At 38.8% G+C, this 13,974-nt stretch overlaps 1 protein-coding gene across 1 annotated transcript in view; it reads left to right on the top strand.

Moving 5' to 3' along the window:
• Positions 1-9,908: 9,908 nt before the first annotated feature.
• Positions 9,909-13,974, top strand: part of TMEM244 (transmembrane protein 244) — a 12,498-nt gene continuing 8,432 nt past the window's right edge. Inside the window, exons 1-3 of the mRNA XM_025210633.1 lie at positions 9,909-10,046; positions 12,371-12,456; positions 13,026-13,099. Of these exons, the coding sequence (XP_025066418.1) occupies positions 9,909-10,046; positions 12,371-12,456; positions 13,026-13,099 (298 nt within the window). The remainder of the gene's footprint in view (positions 10,047-12,370; positions 12,457-13,025; positions 13,100-13,974) is intronic.

Raw genomic sequence — 13,974 nt, 5'->3', positions numbered from 1 at the left:
CTGTCCCTGCTGAGCAGCACCATGATGCAGCCTGGGCAGCGGGGCTTCAGGTAGAGGGATCTGGGGTTTCTCCCCTCCCCCCATAGCTGTTCTAGCCAGCAACGTGCCACGGTGTGGTGGGAGGGGAGCTGCATTGTGGGGGTGGGCTGCAGAGGAAGGGCTCCAAGTTCTCTTGGCCAGACAGCAGCACGTCCCTGCCTAGTGAGTGCAGGGACTGCTGGGGAAGGGTTCCAGAGTCTCTCTTCCCAGGTCTGTCCCTGCCGGGCCATGCCGCAGCGCAGCACAGCACAGTGAAGCCCAACTGGGGGGAACTGCCGGGAGAGGAGTTTGGGGTCGGCTGACAGTTACCAACTGCTAGAGGGGGCAGGACTGGGGAGAGGGACCACTCAGGCAGCCTCCTGAAAGATGTGCGGGAGTGCCCCTGGCAGCCAGGGTGAGCAGGTTCTGAGTCTCCCCTCACTGAACAGCAAACATCTGTCTGGTATGCTCATGCTCTGTCTCAGTGGTTCTCAAACTTCTTTTTCATGGGCCACTTGAAAATTGCTGAAGGTCTTGATGGACCACTTAATAAACTTGTTTTTGTTCTACAAATCAAAGCATACAACTCATATTTTAATATCACTAATCTTACCTTTCTAATGCAATGGTTGTGCCTGTTTTTTTTAGCAAAGTTCTGGGAAGTCAAGTGTATTGTTTGTCAGCTTTAGCCTTAGGTCACCTTTCTGCAGACCACCTGAATGGAGCTCGTGGACCAGTGGTGGTCTGCAGACCACAGTTTGAGAACCTCTGCTCTAACTTATAGCACTTAAGTAAAGCACAATATTTGGAGCACTTCTGCCAGAGGCTTTTTGAATGTCTGTGCTTTAGAAACTTAGCAACATTCAGAAAAGCATTAGATTTTGTAGGTGTGACTTCATCAGATGTTATAAATAGATATTCTATAAATTATTGGAGGTATAAGAATATACTGTTATAATAAGGTATAAGACTATCCAAGTCCCACCAATGTCAACTGAACTCAGTTGACCCTAGTGATAAATGAGTGTGCTTATCATGTTTTATGAAGTACTCAGCAAATTATAGAATCTCGTCTTTTATTTGTACTCTCCATAGGTGCCTTTGTATTATTTCTGTTCTTACTTAGTGAAATATGTAAACACAAACAATTGAAAATGTGATTTATTCATGCTTTAGATCATTATTAAAGATACTAAATAAGATAGACATTGATGTTAGATAGTCTACACCCCACACACTTAATTAATACTGTCATTTATCATTAGGCATAGTCTGTGGTACTTCAGCCAAATTTCAAATAAATCAGTGAAAGGAGTAGTGTTATGATTATCAAGAGTTTTTTAACAACTGCATCATTTTAGGACAGCTTTTTTCCTAACTATTATTAATGAATTAACTATTATTACTATAACTATAACTAACTATTATTATATAAATGAACATTGTGGAAGTCAGGTGCCCTTTGTACTCTATTTGACCCTTCATCATTATTCAAAAAGCATTTCAGATGCACATAAAAATCTTTCTACTGACTTATCTGGACTCTGTCACCTGAGATGAGTATTATTTAGCAAAGTGGGCATGACTTTTTGATTAGTAAAAATTCATCTCAGGTTGTTAATTTGTTGGGAGCACAGCATAACCTAAAAGCAATTGTTCAGGCCATTTAAAATATGTGGTGGCTTAACACATTTGGCTCCCTGTCAAATTAAACAGCTACAAGTGTGGTAGAGCCCAGGAAGTTTGCACAGAGAAGGGCATGTTGACCATTCTTCCAAAAACAAAGAGTGCCACCTCTGCAATTTACTGTCTGCTGATAACCAGTGCTTCCTGAGATCATTTGGTGACCTGCTAATCCATTTTATGCTGTGGTAATTATTTATCTGCCATTTAGACTGGCTAGTCAGATTTTTAGAATGTACTGCTTGAATTGAAACTTTTGGTTGGGGGAGAGAATTATATCATTTTTCCCATACATCTTGAAGGTGGTGCATCCAAGAAATGAATTTATTTAATACAAATAAAATTGTATGGAATTATCATTTTCTTTCCAAGAAAAAAAAGTTTTAACTAATAAGTCAGTCAGTGGATAGTCTCTGAGGAGACTAAGAAATGAAAATACAGACTATAGTTTTCATGTTAATATTAAGTACACAGGTTCTGTTAATAACTAAATTAAACAAGGGAACGATGGCAAAATATATAAATCATACTGTAAGCTTTTAACAAAAATATAATTGTATTATTATATTATATAGATTTTATTTTCCATTTTGTTATATGGTTTTAGCAATATCTGTACAAAACTAAATAAAAGAAGTTGTGCTACTTGTCAACATCTCTGAAAATATAGTCCCAAATCATCCCTAATATAATTCACTGTATACCTTCAAATAACATAAATGACAGAATTCAATACTTTTGGTATTGTATCCAGTGACTGTTTAATGTAATACATGTGAAAAATCTTTAGAGCATTGTCTGGTTCTCAGGTCATCTCCCTTCTCAGATTTATGACCCAGCCATAAGCAACGAGAGTCATTCTCTTCTTTCCCCTGGACAAATTGAGTGTCAACAGGAGTTAGTTCCCCTATCCAAAATAAGATCCAGGTGGAAGTGAAGCACTAAAATCCTGTTTTTTTTTTTTAAATCTAAATCTGTGCCAGGATCTACCCACATATCTTTAAGACAACTGTTTTATACAATAAGTGAGAATGAAATATAATGACAGATCCAAGGGATGGAAATAATCTGTATCAGAGGTGTAGTACACTTGTTTGGTGCCCTGGGCAAAGCAAGGTGGGGTGGAGGCGCAGGATAGTTTTACCCAGACTCCTCAAACTGGTAGCAGCTGATATTGCAGCATGGGCTCAGGCTGCTGTGGATGGGCATACCAGATACAGCAGCACCATGCTACAGGCTTCCTAGAGGCTACCAGACTGGTATCCCTTCTAAATGGGCACTAGGAGCCACAGCCTTGTTCACTCACTCCCTTTAGATATGCTACTGATCTATAGAAATCTTCAGTTGTTTAAAATGGGGTCCATGACTATACAGTATTCATGACATAATGCTGATATGAGTTAATGTTTGTGGGCCTCTTAGAAGTGTTTTTTTTTCTCCAAGAATTCAGTAATTACAGTACTCAGATCAGAACACATAAGCCGACTGTTACCAAATATATAATTTTAAGTTAAAATTGAATCTAAAGGAAATTCAAACCTATTAAGATACTGAAATGCCCATTTAAAGCACACAAAACAACTTTAACTCCAGTAATACAATAACACGGTGAGGCAATAAGCATGAAATAACAATTAATGCATAACAGTGTTTGTAGACCCAGATTAGGTTAAATTGTATGTTAATTCATCCCATCTTGTTTTAACTACAGGACAGAATTAAAGCTGTATACAAATTTTTTTAATGGGTATTTCCATTCTTGAATATATTTGGATTTTTTGTTAATTTAAACTTAACCCCTGCTTTAGGGATAAATGAAACAACCTAGCAATTTTTTACATTTAGGATAGGGCCTAAGGATCTTTGCAATGCAAAATATAGACACTGAGGTCCAGGTTTTATTCCACCTATTAGGCATGTAAATGCCTTTGAATTCTACTGCATCCTGTTCAAGTCCTGAAAAATCTATGAATGCATCCATTCTTGTAACACAAATCATATTGCCCTTAAGACTGAGTCACAAAGAAGTAGTTTGGAGGAGGAGAAACCACCCACCTTTTGCATTAATGGTTTTACAGGGACTTCAGCAGGGTGGAATAGACTTACATGTAGGCACCTAAATCCATTTGTTTACCTAGAAAGTGAAATAGAATCTGGCCCTGAATAAACTGAATTGCTTAATGTTTTTTAGGCTGTAGAACTTGTTATATAAACATCAATAACCTGTTTACTGTCTACTTTATTAATATAGACTTTTCTTATGATTTTTAATTTGTAAATTGCCTTGTTTTTTAATTGTACAACTAGCAAAGGTTTGGAAAAGCTGGGCAAAAATAACACAAGCCTAGAAAATATTTTCATTTAAAGAAATATTAAGATTATTTACTTTTGAAAAAATATAAACAGGGAGGTGCACCTTTTATATAGGGAACATAAAACAATCTGTGATATAGAAAAGGTTGACTTGGAATTTCTCTCTTTCACAAAGAAAAATTCAATAAGATTAAGAGTGGGAAGTTAAAGAGTGTGTCATTAAACTGTGGAACTCATTGCCATATAAGACCCCTGAGAACAAGAATTCAGCAGGATTTAAACAAATGGATTTTTATACGGCTATCAAGAATATCTAGGACTATCATAATTAATTACAAATTGTTTTCAGAAGTATGTTAAACCTTGTGCTTCAGGGCTTAAGGCAATCTCTAGCTATTAGAGATCGGGAGGAGAGCTATATTAGGGACAGATTACCCCATAGCTGCCTACTTAAGCATTCCTCCGAGGCATCTTGTTCTGGCCACTGTTAGAGATACAATATTGGATTAGCTCAACTGCAGATCTGACCCACTATGGTAATTCCTATAGTGGAATTTTTGTTTTTCAACAACAATTCTTTATATGTACGCAAAAAAAATAAAATCTAAACTAAATGTTTCCGTATGATATTTCTAATTGTTTAAGGATAGGTAGCATAAAACCAGAGCTCATAATTCTGCCCTCAAGATTTTCTTATGGCAAACCAGGTTTTTGAATTCATGAAAATGGTCATTGAAATGGTTCACTTTCCTCTTGTCAGAGAATGGAAAACGCCAAACCTTACAAAAGTTCAGTGTGTAACTTTGTGACACAATATTGACATTTTCTCTAAGAAAAAAAAAAGTGTCTGGATCAAGTGTCAAGCTTAAGGTTTTAGATTTGCTTTTTTAAAGCCACTTTGTTGTCTCATCCTACTCTAGAGTAGTAACATATCATGAAGGCTACATTTCTCATTAGTATGCTTGTTGTGGAGCAGTTTTAGAGAGGAGGACAGTAGTGAGAAAGGATCAGGACATGTTACAAGGGAAAGTTGATATCTAGGTGAGGGACTCTAACTTTAAAGGCTAACCATTCTTGTTTATGTTGTCATGCTATGTGTTTTTGTAACTGAGTGAATGTAGGAAGAAGAAACCTCTCCCTGATGGACGCAGGGATGAGTGAAATATGGAAAATGCTTTGAAGAGATCTGTGAAAACTGCAGCAATAAGAAGACACAGCTCCATGTCAGTGCAGCAGTGGAATCCCTAAACTCTGTTAGGCTTTTAATTTTGATAACTGAGTTTGCTGGAACCAGAGATTTGAATAATATCAGTGGCTTCTGGTTTAATACAGAAAGTACAAGAATACACTGATTTGTAATAGATACTGCTGCTGATAACATTGTGTGTGCCCTACTCCTCACTAAGGAGAAAAGGCAAGAAAAAGTGAAAAAGGCTTTTATGACCAGTTTTATAGGCAGACAATACAGGAAAGAGTCAATTTTAATAGGAAGTACAAGAAAGAAGGGAAACAAAACATCTGGAGCTTTTATTTCTGCAGTTCAGCATCTTGGTTCATATTGCAAATGTGAAGTATGAACAGAAAAGCTGATAAGAGGACAGTTGTAGACATAAGAGACACCACTTTATAAACACAGCTTCAGGCCACTCTAGTTCTCCCTTTAGCAAAAACTATAAAGTAAAGACATATGAAACCATAAAGAAACAGCAGTGTGATTTACTTACTTGCAGCATCGGGGTTAGAGTGCCTGAGACAATACTATCACACTAAATACACAGTTGTTAAAGAAGCAGTTGGACCTAGTTTACATTTCAGAACAATATACAATTAGAGCTCAGAATGCCAAAGAAGTTTGGAGGGAGAAATGAAAAACTGTGGAAGACAAGGCAAATCACTGTGAAATGGATACCAACACTGTGAGGTAAAAGATGCCAAAGAACGAGGCCACAAACAAGGGTTTCTTGGAATATCATTCAGATCATTGAGAGTAATGGAAATTATCCAGAAATTATCCCAAGCTGAGGCCCACAGTTGAGCCAGGAAGCAGAATATGCTTCAACCTCCATCTGACAAGTGGACCTGTAGCCACTGTGGGAAGACTTGCTGTTTGCACATCCAGCTCTTCTCCCACACCACTGCCAAGCACCCTTAACTGACTGATTTTGTCACATTTCCTTTCATCTGTCAAGATGTTGGATGGCCATAGGTTTTATTTTTAGAAAGTATGCCCATGATAAGACACTACCTTCGTACACAAGCACGGACCTATGTAGTTAAAACCTTAAAATTTATACTGATGCAGCATTCACTGTAGTTCCAAGACACCTGCATATGGTCTAAGAAGACCAATAAGATTTTGTGTGTGTCTAATAACATTACATTAGATGAGTTACATGAATAATACAAGAACTAACAACTCCACTAGCAAGGTTACCACTCTTTAATAACTATACCTTGGGGAGGAACAGGAATGAAACAATAGCCAAAACCAAACAATACTATATATTTTGGCAGGGTTCATAAAGCTATTAAGGGAGTGCAAAATGAAATGGGTGTTATCAAGAACAGGAAGAAGGTAGGGTAGATTTGCATCTTATAGAGAGATATGTAGCATAAGCTCTCATGAGCTCAAGCTCACTTCATCAGATGCTGTGGAAGGACATGAATAGAGCAGTGTATAAAATGGAGAGAGTGATTTGACTACAAAAGGCAAGAAGGGAGGGAGGGGAGAAAGGAAGAGAGGACAGTACTGAGAGAGGCAAACAAGCAAGCAATAAATCCATATTAACAAAGGGCACAGACCAAAGTTACATTTATCATGCATTCGGCTCCCTAAAAGCATTCTACAGCCATTCCATGACACACATGCACAGTTGCAGAGCACTTTAAAAGTGACCGATCACATGACAAATTAACTGTCATCAAATGAGGGATCAGATGATAGTGCTCCATTTTGGAACACCTTAGGGAGCTTCTGTTCCCTGGGGTCAATCTGTTGAGTGATCAGGGCTGGCCGGCCCCTCCCAGCCCCCCAGTAGTATCTGCAGGAAGGGAAGGGAGAGGGGAGCGAGAGTGAGCTTTGGACTGGGGTTCGCCTGGCCTCAGCTGGAGTAGGGCAGATGGATTGGAGGTCCCCTGCCTCACAGCCCCCCAGATCCTACCCTCCAGCTCAAGCCAGGCAAACCCCAGCCTGCAGCTCACTCCCCCTCCCTTCTCCCCACCTCCCTTTCTGCAGACAGTGCTGACATTGGGAGGGGGCAGAGCTAAGGGAGAGAGGCTGCAGGCAGCTCCTCAGGATTGATCACCTCCAAAGCTAGATTCCTCCCCTGACCCAATAAGCAAACATCTCTTGGGCCGGGGAGGGAGGGGGAAGCACTCTAACTCGTGGTGCTTTATGTAAAGTGCCGTGAGTTAGAGTGGAGGCCTGTACATCTGTCAGCACTCAAAAAAATCACAAAACTTAATCCAGGTAAATGTCATCAACCTATCCAACCACACACTCATGCCAGCTGAGGTGTCTGTACTATCTTCTGGTCCTTCTTTCTGCCCTACTACATAACTGAATCAGGTGCAGCTGTATGGAGACCTCAAATCTTTTTTCTGCCCCCCTATGATTGATTAAATATTTCCATACAAGAAGCCATACAATGATAAACCCAACACAGACTGAACACATACACAGAGCAAGAAGAAAGACAGCTCCTGGACTCCATCTGAAGGCTGCAGCCCTGCTTTGGATCTGTATATAAATTGCTTCTGCCTCCTTGCCTCCTCTGAGGCTGCATCTACATGAGATACTGCCTGCACAGTTGTTACTGTGCAGTCATTTAGTACTTGTCATTTAGTTCACAAGTACTAAATGACTGCACAGTACATCCTCGGATGGCTTTTTGGTGACGCTAACTGTGCAGTAGCTCATTACTACTGTGCAAGCATCATGTCATGCTTTGTGCCATGCGACGCTACTATGCAGTAGTAATGAGCTATTGCACAGTAGTAACAAACTACTGTGCAGTCAGCATTTCATGTAGACGCGGCCTGAGGATGCCAAAAAACAACACCACATATGGTTACAACCTCAGTCCTGCAGAACAAATATTCATACTCAGCCATAAAAACAACCTGGATATTATTATGCAACAGGCTGATAAGGGGATCTATAGAAAATAGATTTTTCTATTTATCATGTACAAAACAGCATACATACAGGAAGTCAAGAGACAACTTTACAACAGAGAGTTTTACAAACTTCTGGCTGAGGACCCCACAGAGCAATGCTAGGATGAACTAGATAGACTATTAAAGGATCTACCTTAGCAAACACAGGATAGGATTACTGCTTCTACCTCCTGGGAGCCAAGGCCTGACAACTTTTACTTATTATCCAAGATCCACAGACCTGGCAACCCAGGATTCCCCACCATTTCTGGTGTTAGCACCATGACAAAGGGAGTTTCTGGGTATGTTGAGACTGTTGTGTGCCACTGGAGCTGCTAGCTACTTGAAAGACACCACATATTTCTTAAAGAAATTGAACACCAGAATGGATTAACGCCAATCTGACAGAAGGTCCAAAAAGAAACAAAGGTCTGTGGCAGGATACTTTAACCAACTTGGATTGATCTCAGAGTAGCTGTTCTTAGGCAGAAAAACTTTAAAAAAAAACCAATTTGAACAGTAAATTGAGGAACAAGAAATCATCCACAGTGGATTGGGTGAAGTATGATTAAACAGAGACTATGTTTTCTTATCCCATTACCTGGATTCATTTTTGTGACCCTTTTTTTCCTAAGGACTTATTGCTTGCTTGCCTCTCCCAGGTTTGCCCTGCTTCCCCTTTCCTTTCCCTCCCTTCCTGCCTTTTGCATTCAAATTACTACCTCCATTTTATACACTGTTCTATGCATGTCCTTGCACAGCACCTTTTTGACCTCATGAAAGTTTACGCTATGTATATCTCGGATTGAGTTAGTCTATAAGGTGCAAATCTTATAGACTTCTGCCTGACTTCAAACTAACACAGATAACTGTTTCATTATCAAAAACTCCCTTTTGATAATGGAGCCATCCTCACATTCTCAGTGATCACTTGAGAAAATAAAGAGAATATAAATTAAGTAAAAAAGAAAATAAGATTTAAAAAGAGTAGAAGATACAGAGTCTATTTCTTCAGATAAAAGAACTTATAGGTTGGTATACAAGACAACTCTGGTACCAAAGCTCCGTAGAAAAATTATTATGTATGTGTACCTTACACAATTTAATAAAATATGTGCAAAAAAATGTATGTTTTTTGTGGATAACTAGACATTGGCCCAATTATAAGAAATCAAAGTATTGTCAGAGTTAGCTGCTACAGCAAGATTTTGGCAAATCTTCCTGACTAAAGAATCTGCCTCATTAACTTTGTTCATCAACTCATTTGGAAGTTACTTTTCACTCAGCTTCCATTCAAAATATCCTTAGCAGCAGAACATTATCAAAATATAATGTTTCTCATTGTGACCTGGCTGCCTTCTCTCTTTTACCATACAGATACTATATTAACAGCAGCAATAAAAATAAACACGAATGACCTTATTTTACATGCTTTCAATAAACTGGCCTCACTCTGAATGGGAAACATGAATCTGGATAGAAGATGAAATTGATAGGACACATAATTAGCAGATGGGGAATTCAGCTTGGCTCAGTCTCTGAGATGTTTCTTCTGTAAGAAGGCTCTTGACAGAACATTTTAGCTCATCTAACAAAACTCTTAAGAGAGCTCCTTAATGGCCAAAACCTTTGAATTGAGGGAAGCCCACAAAAAAAAAAAAAAAAAAAAAAAAGATCTAATGGCATCTCCACATGCTTTGGCACAATTCCCAGTAAACTATCTAGCAACGTTAGCCATGGCTGCATCTTCGTATGTTCTAGGACCTGGTTCACATAAAAAAGCCAGAAGGAGACCTGTGACCTGTTGCATTAGCATCAAGAAGCCTCACAGACACCATCAGCCACACATACAAATGGAAAAGGAAATTGCAGTGGTCAGTTGGGCTTTGGAAAGGCTCACTGCATGTTTATGGAGCCTGGATTTTAACTAGAAACAGACCACAAGTCCATAAAGGCACTGTTGGGTTAAAAACCACAGGCTGATCTTCCATGCAGGATTCAATGGATTCTCACTACAACTGATGAGACTTACCTCCATTACTGAACACCTACCGAGGAGAGCACGTATGGCAGTAGTATCCACAACCTTGATGAAGCAGTTATCAAAGGGAGAAAAAAAAGTTGCTTTAGAAAAAGATGTTAAAGCTTACTATGAACTTACCTTGGCAGCAAGCCCAAAATCTGCCAGTCGACTTAGCAGATAAGTACTGAAAAACTGTCGGCTGAGACTTGCTAGAAAAATTGTCACCTCTGCCACAGGATTTCCAATAGAGCTACTATGATACTGGCAGGGCTGAAATGATGTTCACATGACCAGTGATCTGCTTCTCAAAATTTGATTCATTTTGGTTCCTACAGGCCTTCTATAAAAGATGCTCTCCAAAATTCATGCGGGAGTATGTGAAGATAATAATCTGCTGGGTGCTCTAGCCCAAGCAAGCCAATTCAGACTGTAGAAACCTGGCAGGAAAGCAATGTTAACTTCTCCCCCCCCAAATAAATACATAAATAAATAAAAATAAACAGTCATCAGAATCATTCATCTCTACAAAACTACCTGAAAGACCTTGGCAGCAGAAGGCAACAGCTCTGTTTTTCTGGAAAGGGCACACACATACATACCCACATGTTCACATTACTGTGCATTTGAATACATTCAGTTGCTTCTCTGGATAATGACTTGCCTCTACTTCACTCCTCCTCAGTACGTGCTGATAAGAAACTTAAGTCATATTAGTAAGAAAGAGTTTGCAACACTTTCTTACTCAATAATACACCACAATGTATTCCTGAAACATTCCTAGTGTTAGCAATGGAAAAGAGGAGAACAGTGCAGGGTTTTAAAAAGACTTCTGCAAAATATTAGCGCGCTCATCTATAATACTATTGGAATATGTCCAGCAAAACTTCAAATGGAAAGAAGGTTAAGGACACCTCTATCCCATTCTGATTTATCTTAAAGCTACTTGCTGAAATAAATGCCAAATAAAATTTGGCAAAAGTAAAATTTCAGTTTTCAGCAAAGAACAAAACTACTACCCAAGCTGAGACCAGAGTACAGCTGAAAAGCTCCCAAACATTTGAAACCATTTGGAATTTGTCAGAAACTCCTAGACCTATCTCGTAGAGTTTAAAAAAAGATGTCTACAGAGGAATGAGGTCCATATTCAACATTTCTCAGCACAATGAGGAGAGGGTCAGGGCTGTCAGGAGATGAATTCCCTCTGAACGGAATGGAGAGATATAGCTAGCAATGTGTTAACTTATGCTTTTCCGAACAAGTTAGTCTCTAAATGCCACCCTGCTCTGCTTTCTGCCTTCTAAGAGACTGAAATTCAAATGAAAGTGAATTTCACATGAGAATTCAACAGAAATAAGAACATAGGCCAGAGCTGTCCAACTGGCAGCCCGAGGATGCATGCAGATTATGAGAGGTTAACTTGGGGCCCCCAGGCTCCCATTGCTCTACCGCTGCTGGAATTTCTGGATTCCCTCTCCCTCCTCCAGCTCCTGCTTTCTTCCCTACTATAGAGGCAGGGCAGGGCAGCATTTGATAACATATTTAAATGCCTGATGGTAGTTGTAAAGGGGATGGTGATAAACCATTTTCTGTGTCTGCAAGGGACAGGACAAGAAGTAATGCTCTTAAACTGCAACAAGAGAAACTTAGGTTCTGTCCTAGAAAGAACTTTCCCAATATGAGGCTGGTTGAGTATTGGAACAGATTACCTAGAGGTGCTCTGTCTGGGGCCTCCATCTTTGGACAGTTTTAGGAGCAGGTTAGGCAAACACTTGAACAATATTATTTAAACAGTGATGATTTTGCCTTGAGCAAGGAGTTGAACTATGTGACCAACGGAGCCTTATTTTTCTATGATTCTATGAATAGCTGGTCTGAAGGCATACAGCAAAAAAGAAAGTATTCTACAATATATAGTTTATATTAAAAATGAAGGGAAAGGTACAGAAATGTTTAGAGTCAGTTTGTTTCAAGCCCCCTTCAACAAACATTTTATCTCATAGCAGGGCCTTTATGCAAGGTGATCTCAAAAATCCTGTCCAAGTATTCTACTTTCAACATAAATAATAATATTGTTACTATGATCGATTTTCATTCTGTAATTTTAGTATGTTTGTATAGGACCTTTCTGACCAATGCAGATAAGGCAATAGGTTTCATTTAATTTCTCCTTTACAGGCTGTTTTGCTGAATCTGTTGATATGCACGATAGTTTTCTACACTGTGTATTATGTGGTCCTTAGCATTTGTTTTACAGCATTCAGGTAAGATTTTCTTTATTAATATGACTGAACATAAACGGTATTTCAAATGGTATACTGTCTGATGGAAAGGAGGAGAAGTCGTCCAAAATAGGATTGCTATTTACATTAGAGTACCTGTCCCTCCCTTGAAACAAACAAATTAGCCCTTCGATTCAGAAATTTGTATTCTCTGCTAGTTTTGCTTATGCTTTATAATTCTTGATGAAATCAGTTCATACGCACAAAAATACCAACTGAGTAAAAGGGAAAAGAAACCAGCTTTAAAAAGAAGGTTTTAAATGAGGCAGAAAGATAAGCTGATTGCTTCAGAAAGACATTTAGGTGTGTAGAGTCAAGAAATCCTCACTTTTATTTGTAAGTGGCAATCACTGGTACAGACACAGCTATGACACATAATGAAGTTAAGGAAACTTGTAAACTCCTCTTCTCAGGATATGGAATTTAGAATCTTGCTTAAATAACTCTTGTGTAAGCTACAGTACGCAATGTAATTAAAACATTAATTTGTGGTCACATCTATAAAGTTTTATGAGTTACCTTTGTTAAACATTTTCTTTCAACTCTCACAGGTTGAAAATGTTGGATGAATGGGCACCTTTTGATTTTAAGACAAATCCCTCGTGGATTAACCCAAATTACTTAGGTAACTTGTTTTGCTTCTCAGTTTTTATGGAACCAAGAAAATAGGCTGGTTGTGGACATACTTGTCATCCCTGTGAATACATACATAAAAAAATTCAAGACATTTTAATACTGCCACCTGGGTTTAAATAAGCTCATTGACTTTTTGATCAGCTAGCATTTAACTGTTTGCTCATCTCCTTTGAACTCTTCAAGAGGATGTCATTTTATAAATCAATACAATAATTACTTATCACCTCAGTAATGCATAGCTATTCCCAAGCTCTCTTTTCAATGTCACATCTCTCCACTGGACTACTCCACCATGAACAGCAAACATTCATCTTTATTACTTCATCTTCATTATAAATCAATTATTTTTTCTCTGTAATATTGTTGAGTCTAATCTCCCTACTGCAGCAAACTTTCCTATGATTCACATCAGATTCATATTTTAATATGGCCTTATGAATAACCCAGAGTCATAACAAAGAGTTGGGTGTCTAGGGCAGTGGCAAATTCTGGTGGCTGTTATTCCACTGGTACATTTGTGTAACTGTGGTGACAGCTGATATTTGTCATCCCTCCCCCACCTTTAGTCAGTGCCTAGCATGATTGCCCTGGTCCCCCATCATAGTTACCTTATTGGAATAATAGCCCAAATCCTGAACTCTTTACTCAGTTTGTACTCATGCACACCTTTTATTGACTTCACTGGCACTTTTATCTGGGCAATAAGTGAATGCAGAGCTGTGACTTTAGGTTTGGGTCCATTGCCAGTTCAATGCACTACTGAAAAAGGGTATGGTTTGCACTAGTTCAAATCCCTTTACATATCTGTACAAAACCATAAAAATGTGACCCTTTCCAAAACTATTACTATCTTCCTGTAGGGAA

The sequence above is a fragment of the Alligator sinensis genome, unplaced genomic scaffold, assembly GCF_000455745.1.
Source record: "Alligator sinensis unplaced genomic scaffold, ASM45574v1 scaffold889_1, whole genome shotgun sequence".
NCBI lineage: Eukaryota > Metazoa > Chordata > Crocodylia > Alligatoridae > Alligator > Alligator sinensis.
This window is presented reverse-complemented; position numbering and strand designations above follow the sequence as displayed.